General features: G+C 46.4%; 1 protein-coding gene across 8 annotated transcripts in view; it reads right to left on the bottom strand.

Moving 5' to 3' along the window:
* Positions 1-16,922: 16,922 nt before the first annotated feature.
* The window catches only part of LOC119655094, a 68,729-nt gene continuing 67,490 nt past the window's right edge, over positions 16,923-18,161 (bottom strand). For all 8 annotated transcript variants that reach the window (XM_038060801.1, XM_038060803.1, XM_038060800.1 and 5 more), the window contains exon 8: positions 16,923-17,223. In XM_038060801.1, the coding sequence (XP_037916729.1) occupies positions 17,027-17,223 (197 nt within the window). In that variant the 3' untranslated portion in view covers positions 16,923-17,026. The remainder of the gene's footprint in view (positions 17,224-18,161) is intronic.

The raw sequence follows: 18,161 nt of genomic DNA, 5'->3' as shown, positions 1-18,161 counted from the left end.
CTTCAAAGTCTATGGTGAATGGCCCTAAGCTACTGTCACCGTTCATAAAGGTTGTGTGCAATCGGCCTCTGAGTTTTGTTTATGATGATGCCAAAGTTCAGGGGATACCCCTTGATGCGATGGCGGCCTGAATTAATTATGCTTCAAGTTAAAGTTGCATAATTCGATAAGTCCTCACATGACCTTCTCGTGGTGACCGCTGGAAACCGTCTTCGGACAAGCGAAGAATGTGTAGGGCCGGGCTGCGAATAGGCTCATCCAACTGATGAGGATGTGCTTGTCTGTTGGTCATGGACCGAAGCAAAAGCCCCAGGTGCTAATAGGACCCCAAGCCAAGGTGGAACAGCATACCCTGAGAGCTGAGTGGCCAATGGGGAGCTTGGCCTTTAGTATGCGAACTCTGAATACCTTGGGCACCTTCAGTTTCAAATAAGACCCTTGGCCTAGTGGCCGGGTTAGCCAAAGTGGACATTCTTCCCAGATTACTCGTGGAACCAAGACATCGACTCAATTCTAAAAATAAAAAAACCGACGATAGATGAAGATGGGGTGATGCCAGGCGCATCGTCGGAGCATGAGCTGCTGAAATTCAGCCAGGAGACAGTAGCCGTCAATGGTAGTACACTCGACGCCAGCTGTAGCCCCGCTGTGCTGAAACCAACCGCAGAGACCTCCCGGAGCGAGGGGGCAGACGGACTAGGGGAAGCGTCAAGGATCCCTTGGCGGCGGAGGAAAAAAGCGGGATCTACCGAATAATGTGCAGTGACTGTAATAAAATATACATAGAACAGACTAAACGCCTGATACCGACTAGATTTAATGAACAGATCAAGGAAGCGGTAAGTAGTGTTCGGAAACAAAAGTCGTGCATAACATCATCAGTGGCAGCGCATATAGTCGAAGAAGCCCACACCATTAGACGGGAAAATCTTGAGCTCTTGCGTCATATAAACTGAACGACAACCTTGGACCCTTGGTAAAATCTAGAAATTTTGAGAGAAGACTCGACTCGAATATTAAACACAGATTGGGGTAACTGCCCCTCAAAATTTATAAGACTCGCCGCGGCAATTAAAAGGTAATTAGGTTAATATTTAAATTTTTTTTAAAGTAATTTAGGCAATTAGTGTTTAAGTATAAAAGAACCGTATAATGGCAATTGCTTTTAGTAGCTTTGTACTGACGAAGGGGGTAAGTTACTCCCGAAATATCTATCTACATTGAAAAATAAAAATTGTACAGGGTGCGGCAGCATAACTTCCTTTTTTCAAAACTCAATAAAAACTATTGTATGCATCGGAAAATATTTATTTTTTTTATAATGTAGGTACATGTCTAAAGTTTTTATTTACATTGTTTTGAAGATCAAATCTATTGGTGACGTCCCCCCATTCTCCATACATTGCGTAAACCGATTTCTGGCGTTTGTCATGACTCTTGTTAGCACAGCAGGTGTTATGTTAGCAATTTCTTCTTGGATGTTGATCTTCAAATCTTGTAGGGTTCTTGGACGGTTCACATAAACACGGGATTTCAAAAAACCCCATAGAAAAAAATCACAAGGGGACAGATCGGGAGATGGCCATTCCAAATCGCCTCTAAATGAGATAAGGAGCTCTGGAAAGTGTTCCCTCAAAACAGCCATCGACGCTCTTGAAGTGTGTGCTGTTGCACCGTCTTGTTGGAACCAAGTGTCCCCCAAATCCAAATTTTCTAGCCGTGGGAAAAAAAAATTCTGTAGCATGTTTACATACCGGTCCAAATTCACTGTCACTGTAACCTCATTTTCCTCAAAAAACCAGGGACCAATAATTCCAGCTGAGGAAATTGCACACCACACTGTGACTTTGGGTGAATGCAAAGGCTTTTGATGCAATTCTCGAGGGTTGGTGTCAGCCCAGTAGCGCATGTTTTGTTTGTTAACTGACCCACACAAATGAAAATGGGCTTCATCGCTAAAAAAACAATAGCACCCTCGGGAACGTTATCAAGAAGAAGCTCACACGCGTTCATCCGAGAATTGAAGTCACGTTCTGAAAGTTCCTGCACTATCGCCTTCTTATAGGGATGCAAATGAAGATCATCACGAAGAATTCTTCTCACAGAACGATCGGATAGTCCAAGGGCAGATGCGTGTTTGCACGCAGAACGCCGTGGCGATCGCAACATTCACGCTCTCACTTCTTCAATGTTCTCAGGTGATCTAACGGGCCGAGGGACTCCAGTTCTTCCTTTTGTCGCACTTGCAGTTTGTCTGAATGTAGTGACCCATGTAACAATTGATTTGCGGTCTGGGGCGGGAGCCAACGGGGCTAAATTAAAGCGATTCCGAAATGCACGCTGTGTTGCAATAACCGAACATCCGCTTGAAAAGTAAACCTCAACGGCAAAGGCACACTCCTCACTATTCCACCGCATGGTGGCGACTGAACCGTGTCGGGACAAAACTTTACAGTATCCCCTCTTGAACGAGACCACTAGCGCTCCGCCATGACATCAACTAACTGAGTGGCGCGCATTTTAAAAAAGGAAGTTATGCTGCCGCACCCTGTATATGTTATATCGAACAGACAAGAAGGAATGTGGGAGAAAAGCGATTCCAGCTGCAGCTTTGTCCGTTGCTGCTTTCATTTGCTCGAAGAAACTCATCTACGAGTCGAGCATTAAACCAAGGTATTTAACCCCTGGTTTTAACTTTATAGTCAACTCGCCGATCGATATGGGACGCAGGGTCGGGGTTCTCCTTCTGGTCAAGATGACCAGTTCAGTTTTTTTCAGTGCAAGGCTGAAACCGTGAGCAGTCATCCATCCGCTTACCCGCCGCATCAATATGCCAAGTTATGAGGAGCACTATCCTTGGAGATCGGCGGCTTGGTGTCTCGGCTCGATGCACCGAATCTACGACCTCCATAATAGCATCCACTGTGGATCTCCCTGTTCTTAACCCGAATTGCTTTGGGGATAAGTCCCCGGGAGCGTGGATCGCTTCAGCGAGTCTACTCCTGATGAGCTTCCCGAGCATTTTCTCGGTCGTGTCAAGCATACACAGCGGACGGTATGCAGACGGCAGCTCCGGGTCTCCTTTACCTTTGCTGATCAGCGCGAATCTGGCCACAAGGAAGAATGCCCTCCTTCAAGTAAGCCTTGAACGCCTCAAGCAGCAAGCCTGGCCGGTGGCGGAACTCCAGTTTGTAAACTTCCGCCGGATTGCCATCAGGACCTGGCGTCTTCTTGTTTTTCATAGCGAGAACCGTTTCTTTGAGTCCTCTCATTGTGAAAAGGGAATAACCCTCAACGCTTTCCGCGCTGTTAACATCAACCCGCATAGGATGTCTGGGGAACAATGCTCGTAAGATGCGGTCCATCTATACTATGCCTTTATGGTGCATGCCTCCTCGTTGGCGCGCAAACTTTGTGCCAAACGGCCGAACTTATGGCACTCCCTCCGTAGGTCGGCAATTTCTGTCGTCTACCAGTTAATAGAGGGCTTGTCGCGGCTGGGGCCCCTCCGAGTCATGGAAGCCACACACGTCGTCGTTATCAGGTTCAGCACTGAATTTACGACCCATTCAAGGGCCCTGGCATTAAAATCACCACCTACCAGGATCCGTCCCTCCGTGTTCGAAACGGCGTCTTCTAGAGTATTAAGCCGATGCGGAAAGTCCGGCATCGTCTCGTTCGGCGTCATGTAAACGCTAAAAAACGTTATTCCAAACACCAGATCCAGACAAACCCGTTTCCTCGGCCTTCGGCAAGAACACGAAGTAGAACGTCGTCCTGAACCCAGATGGCAGCGATGCCCGATAAGTCGAGATGCCATAACACCGGGTGCCTGTTTCGGTATTGCTCGCTAATTAGCACTAGATCAGCATTTACTTCCGCAGCGAACTGTGCTAGCATGTTAATTTCTAAAATGCGGATTATGCCATTCCGGACCCACCACGATCCCTGCAGAGAACTCAGCTTTCGCTTCCATTGCAGGTCTTCGCTTGATGACCTGCTTGGCCACATCTCCGGCATGCTGTCCTCTTATCCGGTCCCTTGCAAGCTGCTGACGTGTATCCACAGTTGAGACACCTGTGGCACTTGGTGGGAATTTTGATTCTCCCCCTGCTAAGAAATTTCCTCACATATTGCTCAGGGACTTCCACCACGGCGAGTTTTTGGCCTCGAGCATTTAGAGACGTGATGTCTATCTGGGCATTGATTACCTCTGGATATTTACGCTTTATCGCCCCCTCTACTTCGACTTTTTCTGTGAGGCAGTCAAGATCCCGGATTTCTAGATAGCGCATGGGCTCCAGGTTGGAAACAAGAGCCTTCTCCTTCAATAACCCCTTGACCTCTTCGCAGAACGTACTATTGCTAGTCGTCTTCGGGCCCAATTCGACGAAGACTCCGTCACTCCTCGTTTTTCGTATGAAAGACACCTCTGCTCCGTTGTCTTCGGGTTTCATCCTGTAGCGGACTTCACTAAGGACTTCCGCAAATGTCTTGCCTTCCGCCGGCTTAATCTTCTCGTTCCTCGTCTTTTCTGCTCCTGGCTTTTAGTTTGCAGTCTCTTTGTCTTTAGACACATGGGTCTCTGGCAGGGTAGTCTGTTGTTTTCTTTTTTCCTTCTTCGTCTTCTTTTTTTGGGCCCTGGAAACTACTTCGATAAAATCTCCTTCAGACACGTCGTCTTCTTTCCGCTTTTTTCCCAGCTCGATTTGCAGTGGACTATCTGCGGCCCGTAGCAGCGTTCTCAGCTGGGAGTGCGGCTGTTTTCGCTCTCCAATCGTCCTTCGCTGCTCTCCACGTTCACCTATAGAAGGAGAGACGGTACAATCGTTCCTCCAGTTCCATACGCCCGTTTTTGAGGCCTTTGCAGTCCAGTAGTTCCTCTAGTTCTATCAGTCCATTTTTGACGCCTTTGTTGACGTTCTCCTGAAGGAACATTACCGAATGCATACGCTTTACCATTGCTGCGCATTTCCTGATGAGCTTCTTCTCTTCGGCTCTAGCTGGGACGGTCGACTGCGCTTCCACTCGGTTTGTGTCTGAATCTATCCGCTCAAGACTAGCGATCCTGATTGAGCTTTTTTTCGGAACAGAGGCACTACAAGGTATTGGAGTTGCCATCTCCGCACGGCCAGTCGCGCCACTTGATAAGGCTTCCTCTTTATTTGGGCGCCTAGATGTCACATCGGGTATGTCAGCACCCGCTGCGTCTTTCGCCGATCGCTGCCGTGAACGACGCATTTTTGTGCTACGCCCAAATGCACTCAGCTCTTCCTCCTTCCCTGTTGTTTCGTGAATTTTTGTTTTATTAATTTATGTGTATTTTCCATGAAAAACTCACCAGCGCATCGTGTCCAAGGGACACAGCCCCTACACCAGTTCCCTGAGGCTTGACCTACGCTCATCTGATCCTGGAATTCATGAACGAATCAGCGCTTGCTCGGGGCACGGGGTCCACTAACACCGGTTCAATGCGCACTACCCGACCAGGGTCCCGAAGGGGCTGGCTCCTGATACGCGTCACAACTACAACCTTGGAAGAGTTGGACTCACATCACCCCATCGCCCATGTCGAGGCTCCGGAGACTCCTAATGTGTCCCGACGTGTACCGGTCATTCACGGTTTGCTCTTCACCGAGAAGCTTTCTCGAGGCTACTACCTAAGACGCAGAACTACTTACTCGGACACCTCGGGGACGCCACACCTCGTATCGTAAGCGACCCGTTAAAGGTCACTGATCTTACGGGAGTGCATTTCACTGCATGTTGTAGCCAACAATGTATTTGCTCCTTCTCTTTAACGTATGACCTATCCACTGTCACTTCTGCCTTCCGATCACAATGCGTACGAGTGCCAGGCGTGTTCGCAGACCAGGTTCTTCGTTTCTGGTAGCATTGCTTCCACGATTCCGCAGTCCGCCAGATCCTATGACGCCCCTTCGAGACGTGGCTGACGGCCTGTGTAGCACCCGAGGAAAGAACATTTTTGATGCCAGCCCAATTTGCATCGAAATTCCCGTGCGGGTTGCTGAGTATATCTGCCATCCGATTAGCTAGATAGCTGTTCCACTGCCGAGCGACAGGTAGATCATACAAGCGGTCGATGTTGAACTTGGGGGTTCGTAGCTCCCCAAATTTGAAGAAGTGGCGGACACAACACCCAAGCGAACGTAAGCGATAATCAGTTAGTGATCTCTTTCAAAGCCGATGAAGTCAGCGACTCTCTTAATGAGGACATCAAGGAGAGAACTCCTAAGTCTACTGCTGATTGCTAAGTGGTTGATTGAATTGCTCGTACGGTGTCGGTCAGTTAACACCCAACTAACCTTATGGCAGGCTCTGTACTAGGACAATGTGACACGAGTGACAAGGCGGTGCCATAATCGTATTCCCCCGTCAAATGTCCGAGTAAGGGGTTGTCAGAGCTCACCTTGGCATTCATGAGGGTCATAATGTCACCTTTAGGAAGCCTCCTCGCAACTGCGTGTAGTTGCTCGATGAAAGCATCCTTCTCCACTATATCAGAATTTTTCGCTGGTATATAGCACTGTACAATTGTCAGTACAGGAATTATCTATATATGTCCTCGTTTGTGTAAAACAACTTCAGAAGGACTATTTCCTTGAAGTTCCACTAACCAAGCAATAAAACCTTCCACGGATGTGGTCGCCTTCAAATGGAAGTTAATTAAAGCATCTTTGGTCAACTCTGGAAAAACTATACTACCCTTGGTTATGTGGTAGAAAGGATAGGATTTATGTAAACATTCAATAACCAGGATCAAATCCACAATCGGCAAAATATTCCTTGGCATCCTGAAAATCATTCAAATTCCGCTGGCAAGTTCTCCTTAGAATCCCATAACTTTATCAGAGTTGAACATTGTGTACATTTCCCAAAATGGATCTCGACTGATTTAATTAAGTGGTTTCTCCTTGAATCCGAGGTTCTACCGCACACTACCTTTCGCTACATACTTAGCATCTGAAAGATGTTTGAGTTAATTTCGCTACAGCAAACATTGCCATTCAGTCCAGCTAACATGCCGGGATCCTGATGGGAAGAGCAGCACAAACGACTTGGTTTAGTCCGGAGTACACTTCCCTCGACTCCTCCCCTCCGTTATCCTGGATCCTGGCCGCCCAACAGGTGAGAGTTGTAAATAGCATCCGTAAATTGTACAACTGTCGATAATTTCAATTAACAATAATTGCCGTCGTACAAGCTTTCAATTTATCGAATCAATGGCCGAGAGCGTTTGGCTGGGCTTAAAAATCGATAAATTGATTTAATGCGACTAATTTCGTATAAATCAGACGAAAGCAACACAACTGCAACGAACATCTACAAAGCCCGATGCCAAAATTACACATTAAGCACCTCAACAATGTGAAATCGGGCGCTTTAATGGCGGCCAAGGGGGCGCCACATAATCGCCGGGAACAACAATTGGATGTGCTCGTGACAGGGCTTACCTATAATCTCGTCGCCGCTAGTTGGTTCTAATATGCAAATAATGAACGATAATTAATCAAAGCGAAATTAATTACTGCAGAACGCTTAGTGTTTGGAATAATTGTGTTTTGTTGTCTTAGAATGGTCCAGAGCGTCGTGTTGGGTCGCTCAGCGTCCCCTCCGCCATTCTACCAAAATGGCTGCTTCCGTTTCGGGATGACGCGGTGATGGTGGGATATTATATGAGTTACTATTGTGACGCTGACGGAAGTGAATGGTGGGATTCATGTTGATATATAGCTGGCCTGAATTAACAAATCGCATGAATAAAAACAAACCTGACCGCGTTGGAATTAGGCATTTCGGGACAGGACGTGGTTTTAGAAATTATCGTATTAATTAGCGGAATTCAATGTGTAAACATTTGGAGGAGAGAAAACACTTTCGATTTTTTTTGTGGATTTCAGTTAGCAGCTTTAATTTGGAAGATTTTAGTTGTGTTCGGGAGTTGAGGAATTAAGGAATATGTCTTCCTATTCAATAAATTGCCCGTTTTTGGAAGTAAATAGAAAAAAAGAAGGATGTCTCCTTTTTGGCTACGATCTTCAACACTTAAACCAATACCGTATTTCGGGAGTCAGTTGTTCCCTCCCTTAGAAAATAAACACCGAGGATGGGAACAACTGATCACGTTCAATATGGCTGACGTTGATAAAAGCGAGTGTGTGTGAATGGTGGGGGAAAAGCTACAGCTTCTGAGCACTCAGGCCGTGTTGGCCCATTGTATATTCCGGATTCGTTAACGTATCACAGGATTTCCGTTAGTGTATGTGATGCTACCCGTCGCAATTGGAGAACATCGGCACCAAAGATCTGATGCCTGATGCGTCCATAGGCGGGGCATTCACATAGGAAATGCTCCGTGGATTCCACTTCCTCATTACAGGAGGAACACGTATCATCTTCGGTAATTCCTATTCTGAACATATGCCCAGCTAGTGAATTATGGCCTGTCAGAATGCCCAAAATACACCTGCAAGTCCTCCTGCTTTTCGACAGGATAAACTTTGCGGTACGTATGTTCGGTTCTGGTAGGAAAAGTTTCGTGTGTCGAGCAGCATTTAGGCTCTGCTACCTGTCATTATGGGAAACTTGTTCCCAGTTTTTGAAAACAGATTCAGACAATGCTACTGATACTCCAATTGCTGGCTCCCGTCCCGGCATAGGGGAGATTGACCCCTCTTTCGCTAAAGCGTCCGAGATTTCATTTCCTTCTATGCCACAGTGACCAGGTACCCAGATTAGTTCCACCGTATTGAATCTAGACATAGAGTTCAAACGGTTTCTGCATTCCTGAACGATTTTCGAGGTTATCAAAGGACTGCTCAATGCCCTCAGCGCAGCTTGACTGTCACTGCAGATTGCGATGGGCCTGCCCTTCAACCGCTCGTCAATCACCCAGTGTGCCACCCTTAGAATCGCATAAACTTCGGCTTGAAAAACCGTCGCATATTGTCCCAAAGGAAAAGCCCACTTCTCGTTTTTATTTGAGAGGTAGACTCCGGCTCCAGAACCCTCTTCTGTTTTTGAGCCATCGGTGTAGAAGATTTCCGTATATCCCGCCACGCATTCCTCTGGGTCTTCCCAGTCCTCTCTACGCTTCAGGGTAACTACATATCTTCTACCAAACAGATGCATGGGGACACGAGAATCGGAAGGCATTGTAAGGACTGGATTCAGTCCTCCCAGTAACTCTTCCAATGCTCTGTGCCCCCCACATCCGTTGTTTCCCCGTAGATCTAATCGAATTAACCTATGAGCTGCTCTCATTGCAGTGCTTTGAATAAATATATCCAGGGGCTGCAAATTGAGTAGTGCATTCAGAGCTGCGCCGGATGTCGTGCTTATGGCACCAGTGATACCCAGACAAACAGTTCTTTGCAGTGCGGCTAGTTTACGGTGAAAACCTTTTTGTCTCACCTTAACCTACCACACTACGGATGCATATACGAACATCGGCCTAATGATGGCAACGTATATCCACATTACCACATGTGGCCTGAGTCCCCATATCGAGGCAAAGGTCCGTCTGCACAGCCCATAAGCTGTGAGAGCTCGTCTCATGTTTGTTCCAAAGAAGTTTTTTATCTAGAGTGACTCCCAGATATTTCACTTCTTCGGAGAGTTGAAGGGTAGTACCCCTCATCTCAGGGAGACAAAGTCCATCCAGTTTTCTCCTTTTTGCGAATAAAACTATTGTGGTTTTATTTGGATTAACTGACAGACCATGTCTAAGGCACCAGCTGTCTATCAAATCAACGGCACCTTGTATATTCCTACACACCGTTCCAAGATCCCGATCAACAGCAAGTACAGCCACGTCATCAGCATAAGCTTGAGCGTGTATTGGCAAATTTTGCAGTTCACATAGCAGTGAGTCGATCAGCATACTCCACAGAAGTGGCGAAAGCACACCTCCTTGGGGGCAGCCCTTCGTTGCTTCCGTAGTTAGGTAGCGATCGACCCCCACCTCAGCGCACAGCAATCTTTGTGTTAGCATAGCATGGATCCACTTAATTAAAGCATCATCAACACCATGCGCTCTGGCGGCATCACAAAGTTTTTGAAAAGGCGCACAGTCAAAAGCCCCTTCAATGTCCACGAACACCCCCATCGCGTACTCACCATTCAAAGTTGCATCCTCTATCTTTGTGACCAAAGAATGAAGAGCAGACTCACAGGACTTTCCACGTTGGTAAGCATGTTGGTTTTCACTAAGTGGGCGTGACCTAAGTGCGTTTCCACGAATGTGACGCTCCACCAGTCTCTCCAAACCTTTCAGCAAGAATGAAGTCAAGCTGATCTGTCTGAAGTTCTTTGGATTAGAATAGTCATCTTTCCCAGGTTTTGGTATGAAAACTACCTTAACCTGTTGCCAAGAAGAAAGCACGTAGCCCAGAGCAAGAAATCCTCGAAAAATATTTCTTAGAGGTCGCTCTAAATGCTCCATTCCCTCCTTTAGTATTGCCGGATAGATGCCATCCATGCCAGGTGCTTTGAAATGTTCAAAGGACAGTATGACAGCTCTCACCTTTTCATGGGTAACAACCGCTTTCGCAGTGTTCCAGTTCCCCTTGCAACACTTGCGTGTTGAAGGGGTTGCAAGAACCATCAACCCTCCCCCTACCACTTCTCTCACCCGTTCTCCCGGGTGGTGTACTTCCAGGAGGGTCTGTACTGAGTCCAGTCTGGAGCTCGAGAAAGTACCGTCGGGTTTTCTAAGAGAATCCAACTTGGCTGACTCATCCCTTTTGAGGACTCTGCACAGCCTTGAAGTCCCTCTTTCGCCTTCCAGTTCCTCACAGTACGTTCTAAAGGAGTCCCGTTTCGAACACCTAAAGAGCCTCTTATAAATAAATAAAAGCGAGTATTACTTCATTAAAATTGCTGTAGTAGGAAAACTACACCCTTTTGAATCAGGGTCTCATCGGACCACACTATCCTGCTCGAAAAATCAACTCTTATGTACACAGCTTACCTGATTCAAGATATCTTTGCTGCCTTGGTCTTCATAAAAGTGACAGCCACCGCCAAGCTCTAAGGAAGTTCGCTAGTGTTTTGAGAGAGTGATCCTACAATCCGTCTCTGTGACACCACTGATTTCCGCCCTTTTATGCTACTTTATTAGCAAGGACTCGGTCTTTAAATGGATGTCAGAGTACGAAGCCGTGTTCATCGAACATGTAGTTATTCTTTTGGACCAGGGTTTGGCTGTTTGACTTGCATGTGACACAAGCCTACGGGAATCACACGAATCTATTATAAACGAGGAGTACTTTCCTATCCTTCAGCTTCCAGATCTCTGACATTTGTAGAACAAAATTATTCTCAACTTGACAGAGGAACTCTAAGGTTCATCGTGGACTATTTGTCCAAGCCCCTGTACCCGTGCCCGGACTTACCAATTGGTCATGCCAATCAAACTCACATGGGAATTTTGCGGGATTACCTTGGGGAATGTATGAGAAGAATCTGAGACCAAATGGTAAAGGATTTACACCAGTATGCGCTTACCTCTGTCAAAGTCATCCTTTTCCTGCTGCCATGGAGGCTAAATCAAACTTGAGAGAAATCATCCCAGTAACGACGGGAAGAACCTCAGCTTAAACAATCAAATCTTTTGAAGACATTTTTGGACGTTACGGATTTCCAGATGCCACGGTTCCTGACAATTTCCATTAGTGAAGAGTTCCAGATCCTTTGCAGTGAAGGGGCGGAAATTTGTCGGAGCCTTAATTAAATAAATGGATTGACAGAAGCATCCAGCCATGGAAGAACAATTTTTCAACCATGGCAAACTCTGGTTCGGCTCTTTTAGTGTGAGAACTTTTTTCTGGTTCGTTAGCGGCGTTAGCTCATCTGGGTCAGATTCACTACTTTTTCGGTCATAAACTTGGTCTGAGTAGACACAAGAGGTTAAAAAATTACCATATCAATAAATATCGATAAAATCCAGAGATTCCACTATATCTACATAATTGTCTTTGGTGTTTCCCTTATCCAGAATCAATGATCCTACTGGTAAAGTTAATAGGTTTTGTTACTATTCATATAACGAATACCATTAAAGCTGCCTCCATTGCGGGTATCAGTTGTGGTTCCGACGAGCCCAGTTAACGCTTTTCTGCGCCCTTTTGAAGCTACAAGCTCCTAAGCCCATAGCTGTTGTGGAAGGGTAAGGGCGGTAGAATCCTGCCGGGTCAGATCTTCAGAGCCAGATAGTGGCATTTACGGAGGATAGCAACTCCCCCACTGAGCGAACAAGGTGCCCGAAAAATTGTTGGCTTAGTGTTTGAATCATGGCTTCAGCTAAAGCTGGGAAATCACAGAGGAAGTGTCTCTGTGTTCTCCGTAAATACCGCGATGCGAATAGGGCACTCCTAGTCTGGCTGTGAGGGGTCCTACAGTCGGTGTCCCGTGCAAACGGCCATAACCGCATTTTCACGCGCCTGGCCCTAAAGGTTTGGCAATCGAGTCTTTTTATCGGAAGGCCAAATCCTCCTCGACGGCTGTTAAGTAGTGTAAGTAGATTCCACCGTTGACAGTCGGGACACCGATTGCGTCCATCGATTGGCTTGAAGAGTAGAGTCTTGCCTGTCTGGTTTATGAACCCACTTATTCCTTTCTATGTTTTTATAATCGTGAACCAAGAGAAGAGTGATTTTAAGCGGGTTCCGCAGAATATTCAGCAGGATGTTGCCCAGAATATAAAGCCTTAATTATCGCTTGGCTGTCGGTTAGGATGACTCCGTTACGCTTGGGGTTCGGATCATGCTCCAACCATCAACAGGATTATAGTGTCGCCCGTAACTCCGCTTGGAGCATAGGAAATATACAGTACATATCCGAGAAAAGTCCCGAGGTGATTCCACAGACAAGGATTGTCTGTCTGTCCGGTGGAGAAGAATACGGAGTCATAACCTGGCCACATCTCGCTGGTTTTCCACTCTGTCTTGTTTAGAAAGCCCATAGAAAAATTCCTCTTGAAGTTCGAATTGCGGAGCGGCTCTTCTCCAGGAAACTGGTCCCCCTCCACCGCTTCTCTTGCAACGCCTTATATTGGAACAGGATATCGGCTAGCTGCTGAATAGCATTCAGTCTGTACAGGCAGCGCACGTTCCATGAGAAAATGCGCAAATCGTTATAACTTTATCTTTGCCAGGTTCGTTGTTTTAAAATCCAACCTGTCCGAGGCTCTTTCCGTGACTTCGTAACTTCGGTTTTCCGTGGAGGGTTGTCAGCCCTACCCAACCCCCAATCTGGACGGCCAGTTGGTACAATTTGTCCCGTTTTTAGGCGCGGAGACTCGGCTTCATCCTTCACCGTCTGCAGTTTTTCATGAAGAAAGAACTCCCAGCGATCACCACGTAGAGGTGGAGATGGAGATTCGCAGGTTATTTGCTTCATGGTGGGTACCAATTCACGTTCCGCCCTGGGACCTATACTGAGCTTTGACCGCCTTGTCTAGTGCTGCTCACAAATATTGGAGTGTTCCCTAAGTTATATATTTCTAGCTTATTGCTAAGAATAAATTCAAGAAGATACTCACCTCTTCGATTGGTGTCGCTGCTTCCCGAAACTTCGTTCTTCAGGGACCTCGGTATGCTTTTCAGCCAGTGTCTCCTCCGAGACGTCTTTCCTCGCTTTTTACCCTGTGCGCGCTCACAGGTATGTTGCCAAATCGATGGTTGATATGGCAACTCCGACATTTGATTGCCTCCAGAGATCGGTTATCTATCCCGGCTGTGAAGATTCTATCCTTGCCCTCCACCATGCTTCTTAAGACTCCCCATAATCGCATATGTAGATCTTCATTCTGAGCGATTAGGAGGTCCATGAGATTTTCCGTCTCTATTGTTGCGGCTTCCATGAGAAACACTGTCACAATGTGTGCTCCTGGTATATCATCCCCAGTACATGTAGACAGTTCTGCTCCTCCCCAGCCTGGAAATTTAGGAATTTAGGTCCTTAGCCACTCTGCAGTGTCCTCCGCTACACAGTTCACCGGCATATGACCTGTTCGAAAGCGTATCCCGGTGAACATAAATTTCGTAGTCCATCCTTTGCACATTGGCCTGACAACAAGGTCTTCGTTAGTTTCCTGCTCCTCGTGAGTTAGTATTTGCTCGGGAAACATTTTTGGCAGTATGACTAGTCGAATGCTCTTGACAGCACTAGAATAGATAATAGGCGCTTCCTGATTTCTGTCTTCATCCCTGACCTACCCGGGGTTTCTCCTCTCTTGGCTTCAGGTTTGGATTTTTGGAAGTATTCCCTTCAAGCGGGCTAATCTCCGCTGCTCTCCGCTTTCTTGGCTCCGATGGTTTAGGTCCATCCTGAGCCTTCTTAAGGGCGTCTCCTGGTTTCAGGCCTTCCTTCAGATAATGCAAGTACCATTTAGCATCTGCGCCACAGATACCTGTCTCCTTCCTGATGTTTGATATATTTATCTCAGTCGTGCTTTTTCGAGTCCCTGCTTTGCGAGCAGTGGTCTTTGTGGGTTGTTGTCCTCACAGTATACCAATGTTGACCTTGGATCTATTGCTTGGCGTCCCAACTTCTCCCTCTTTGGATGGCTATCAGTATTTCGGAGATATGCCTCCGCCTGGTTAACCAGTTTATGTGCGGTACGGGGTCCTGCTTGTTGTGTTGTAGTTCTCTTTATTTCCTTTATTTTTGTAACATTACTCATTTGAAAAAAGCAAGCGATGGCGGCTTTACGGTTTCTTATCAGGGCAGAGGCAAATCGTCAGACGCTGTCTCACCTCTGCCCTGGGAGCAGCGTGACCGTAGCGGCTCGCAGATGTTGAGTGCTCCTTTATATAATTCGTAGAACACGACATGCCTACGAATTATATTGAGCCCAAAGTTTGGGTGCAAGCCCTAAGCGAGGGGTTCGTGGACCAGGAAAGAGGGAGTAAGTTGCTCCCCATTTGGTCCGGTTCAGCATTAAGTTGATGCGGACTTAGGACCCCATAATTCTCAAAACGAATATTACTCATTTGATTCCAACGAGTAGGGGGGTTAGGGTGTCCGCCGTGCCATAGCCTCCCGTAGCATGGCAAGGTCAAACTTTTCTACTGAAGTGACCAGGTATCAGAGAGGATTCGGTCGAATACAGTCAGTTATCGCCGACTGTAAACTATCCAATGAGCACGGTTCGCATGACACCCTGGATTGGGGGAGGTGTTTTTGGACTCCCCAGTCTAGATTCGTAGCGTTTTATTAATAGTAGGGTCGCCTCGTACAGGGTGTAGCTATCACCACACACTAACGGAAAGGCTTGATACCTGCAAAGCCACACATCATCCTAGAGCAGACAGCTCACCCTAAAAGAGAGATAGGGTGGCTTCAGGGAGCTATATTCCGCGTCAGTCTATCCTGTAGTGCACTGTTTGACCCCAGGGGCACTAAGTGATTACCACCAATTTCTATCCGTGGCTAAAGATTTTGGTGGTGAAAAATTCGCCTTAAAAGAGATCTGTGAAGGGCAAAGTTTTTTTGCTAATAAGGACGAGCGCTTCTGGAAAAACGGCAAAATACGATTGACATTAAAATGGCCACAAATTGTTGAAAATCGGATCATTTTAAGTATGCCAAATAAAGGCTCCAATTTCATGCAAAATCGCAAAATATATACACCTAATTTTGTTGAAGTCTCTATTCTTCGAGAAAATTCTGATCCCGGGGTGAAAGCTAACCTCGTCGTTTATTTCGGCGAAGGGTACTCTACAAATTTCCAGGCTATGCAGAATCGACAAAAATGTCAAGTTGTCGAAGAAGTCCAGCCGTAGTTATCAGGATTTTAGCGGGGAGACGTAAACTCTTGATGTAGGCGAATGATATTTTGGACAACTTTATAAGACTACGCATCATGTAACACGTATGTTACATGCCCTTTTAAAGATAGTACAGGCTTGATTTGCTGTGCACTTTCAAACCAGGGCAGAGTGGGAGACCGGGGACGTGTTGCAAGGTTGTGACATAGTATCCGTCACCGATGGATTAAAAATGATCTGTGGAGTCGGTGCAGGGGTTTTCTCCAATACACACAGTCTATTCGAGTCGTATAGTCCGCTAGGTTTCGCCAGTGTTTTTCGAGCGGACATACTGGCGATACTGGAAGTCTGTCGATGGTTGGAGCATGATCCGTAACTTAGCCATTTTGACCGACCGCCGAGCGGCCATTAAAGCCTTGTACTCAGCGACGACATCCTCCAGGCTGGTGGGGCAGCGCAGAAACGCTTTGAACAATTTGGACGGTAACTCAAGGTCACCCTCCTCTGGGTTCCGAGGCATAGGAACATAGAGGGGAATAAGTGGGTTGACGGATTGGCCAGGCGAGGCCCTGGTCTTGGGAGTCCTTCGGAAGGTACAGTTGGTGCCTCGCTGTCAGGGGCGGAATCTACTCTCACCACGTTTACCGCCTGTGCCAAGTCGAGGAGGACTCGGCCTGATTATAACATAACCAGAGCACGAGAGCTCCTGTGCCAGACGCGTGCGAATGCGTTCAAGGTTACGGCGATCTACACGGGGTACTGGTCCATAGGCGACCATGCCGCCAGGCTCGGCATACCCTATAATTCGTATTGCCAAAGCTGCGGAGAAGGGGGGGCCCTCAGGCCCTTCCTCTGCGATTGCCCAGCTCTAGGTACAGTCAGGCTACTGACACTGGGTAAACCATTCTTTGGGGATCTCAGAGAGATTTGTCGGGGTTGGAGGAGCTGATCTCCTTCGAGAATCCTACGGGTTGGCTCTAAAGATCTGAGTTGGCTGGACTTTGCCTCTCTGTTCTCATAACAGAGTCAAGGTCTAAGGAGATCGTGGCATCAAAACGACGCACCACAGGGCTAATTGGGCTCCTCGAAGCGGGCACTGATACCTATCTACTTCAAATAAAAAACAACTTTTTTATACCACAAACATTATTTAATTTATCTTACCGATTATTACTCAAGTGACGACATTACTCTTTCACTCTTAGGTGGGTACTTTCGAGGATTTATTCTAATCATTCTTCAACTTCCGGTTCCTTTAAAATTCCTAAACGGCGCGCAACGCTTTTAACATTGGCTATAACTTCTTCTTGAACTAAATTAAAACTCATAGCTAACAAGGATATACCGAAAAGTAGATACAACGAACAAAGAGCTATAGATACTTCGGAATTCTCCTTAACACCTTGCGCAGGAACGAAGTCTCCGAATCCTGGAAAGAAGAGAAAACAATTGCCATTAATTGAAGCCACGAGTCAAGTCGTATTGATGAGAAATGATAAATGTCGTTCCATGTGGAGTTCCAGCACAGGCTTAGGGTCGTTGACGTAGCTGAAGGACACTTATCACTTTGTAGCTTCTAAGGAAAATTATTTTAGCAATTACTTTAATTTCCTTTTGTCAGAATTCCAATTCATGAGTACTTGTGCGAAGTCTTTTCTTAATTAACTGAAACTTGTTAAGCTTCTGAACACATTTGAGGACGTTTCATTTCTATTTCCCTTTTCCAGGACCTTCTTTTGCTCAACAAATTTATTACCCCCTCGTTGGAAACATACAACAAAAGCCAGTGTCAAGATTGAAATGAAAACACTGTGGGCGTTTTATTTCCAAGTACCAACATATCTAGCAGATCCTTTCTACGCTTGGGGAGGAAATTACAGATATTCTGTTTCCTAATAGACATGAAAGTCATAAGATCTCATAAGAAGTCAAAGGACGACTATAAAAGCTGGGGTCGAACGACAGGGAAACCACCAAGCTGGAGCTGAAAACGATGTGTTGTAACCGCAGTTTTCACATTTCCCGCAGCGTCTGCTTCTAGCCATTGCGAATTTTGACAAAATGCTCGCACTATTAAGTATTCATGAAAACGATGGATGGAAATCAAAATTGAATCAACATGAGAACTGTGCCGGGGAAAAGTTTATTTTCCATCGAAAAACTGAGTCTACGCTCGTAGATAAATTGAAATTCAAACGATTAAAGCTAGGCCCCGAGAATATTGCCAGAGTGATGAGTTAAAATGAATAATTGCCCTGGCTCCGGTGGCGGTATAGCCTTTTCATCTCCAGACAATTCAAACCATGAATAATTTAATTCCCCACATTTGCTTGATTTATGCCCCCCGGGGGTTTGATTATGAACGTC

The sequence above is a fragment of the Hermetia illucens genome, chromosome 4 (genome assembly GCF_905115235.1).
Source record: "Hermetia illucens chromosome 4, iHerIll2.2.curated.20191125, whole genome shotgun sequence".
Classification (NCBI taxonomy): domain Eukaryota; kingdom Metazoa; phylum Arthropoda; class Insecta; order Diptera; family Stratiomyidae; genus Hermetia; species Hermetia illucens.
Note: the sequence above shows the minus strand (reverse complement) of the source record. Positions and strands in the feature narration are given on the sequence as shown.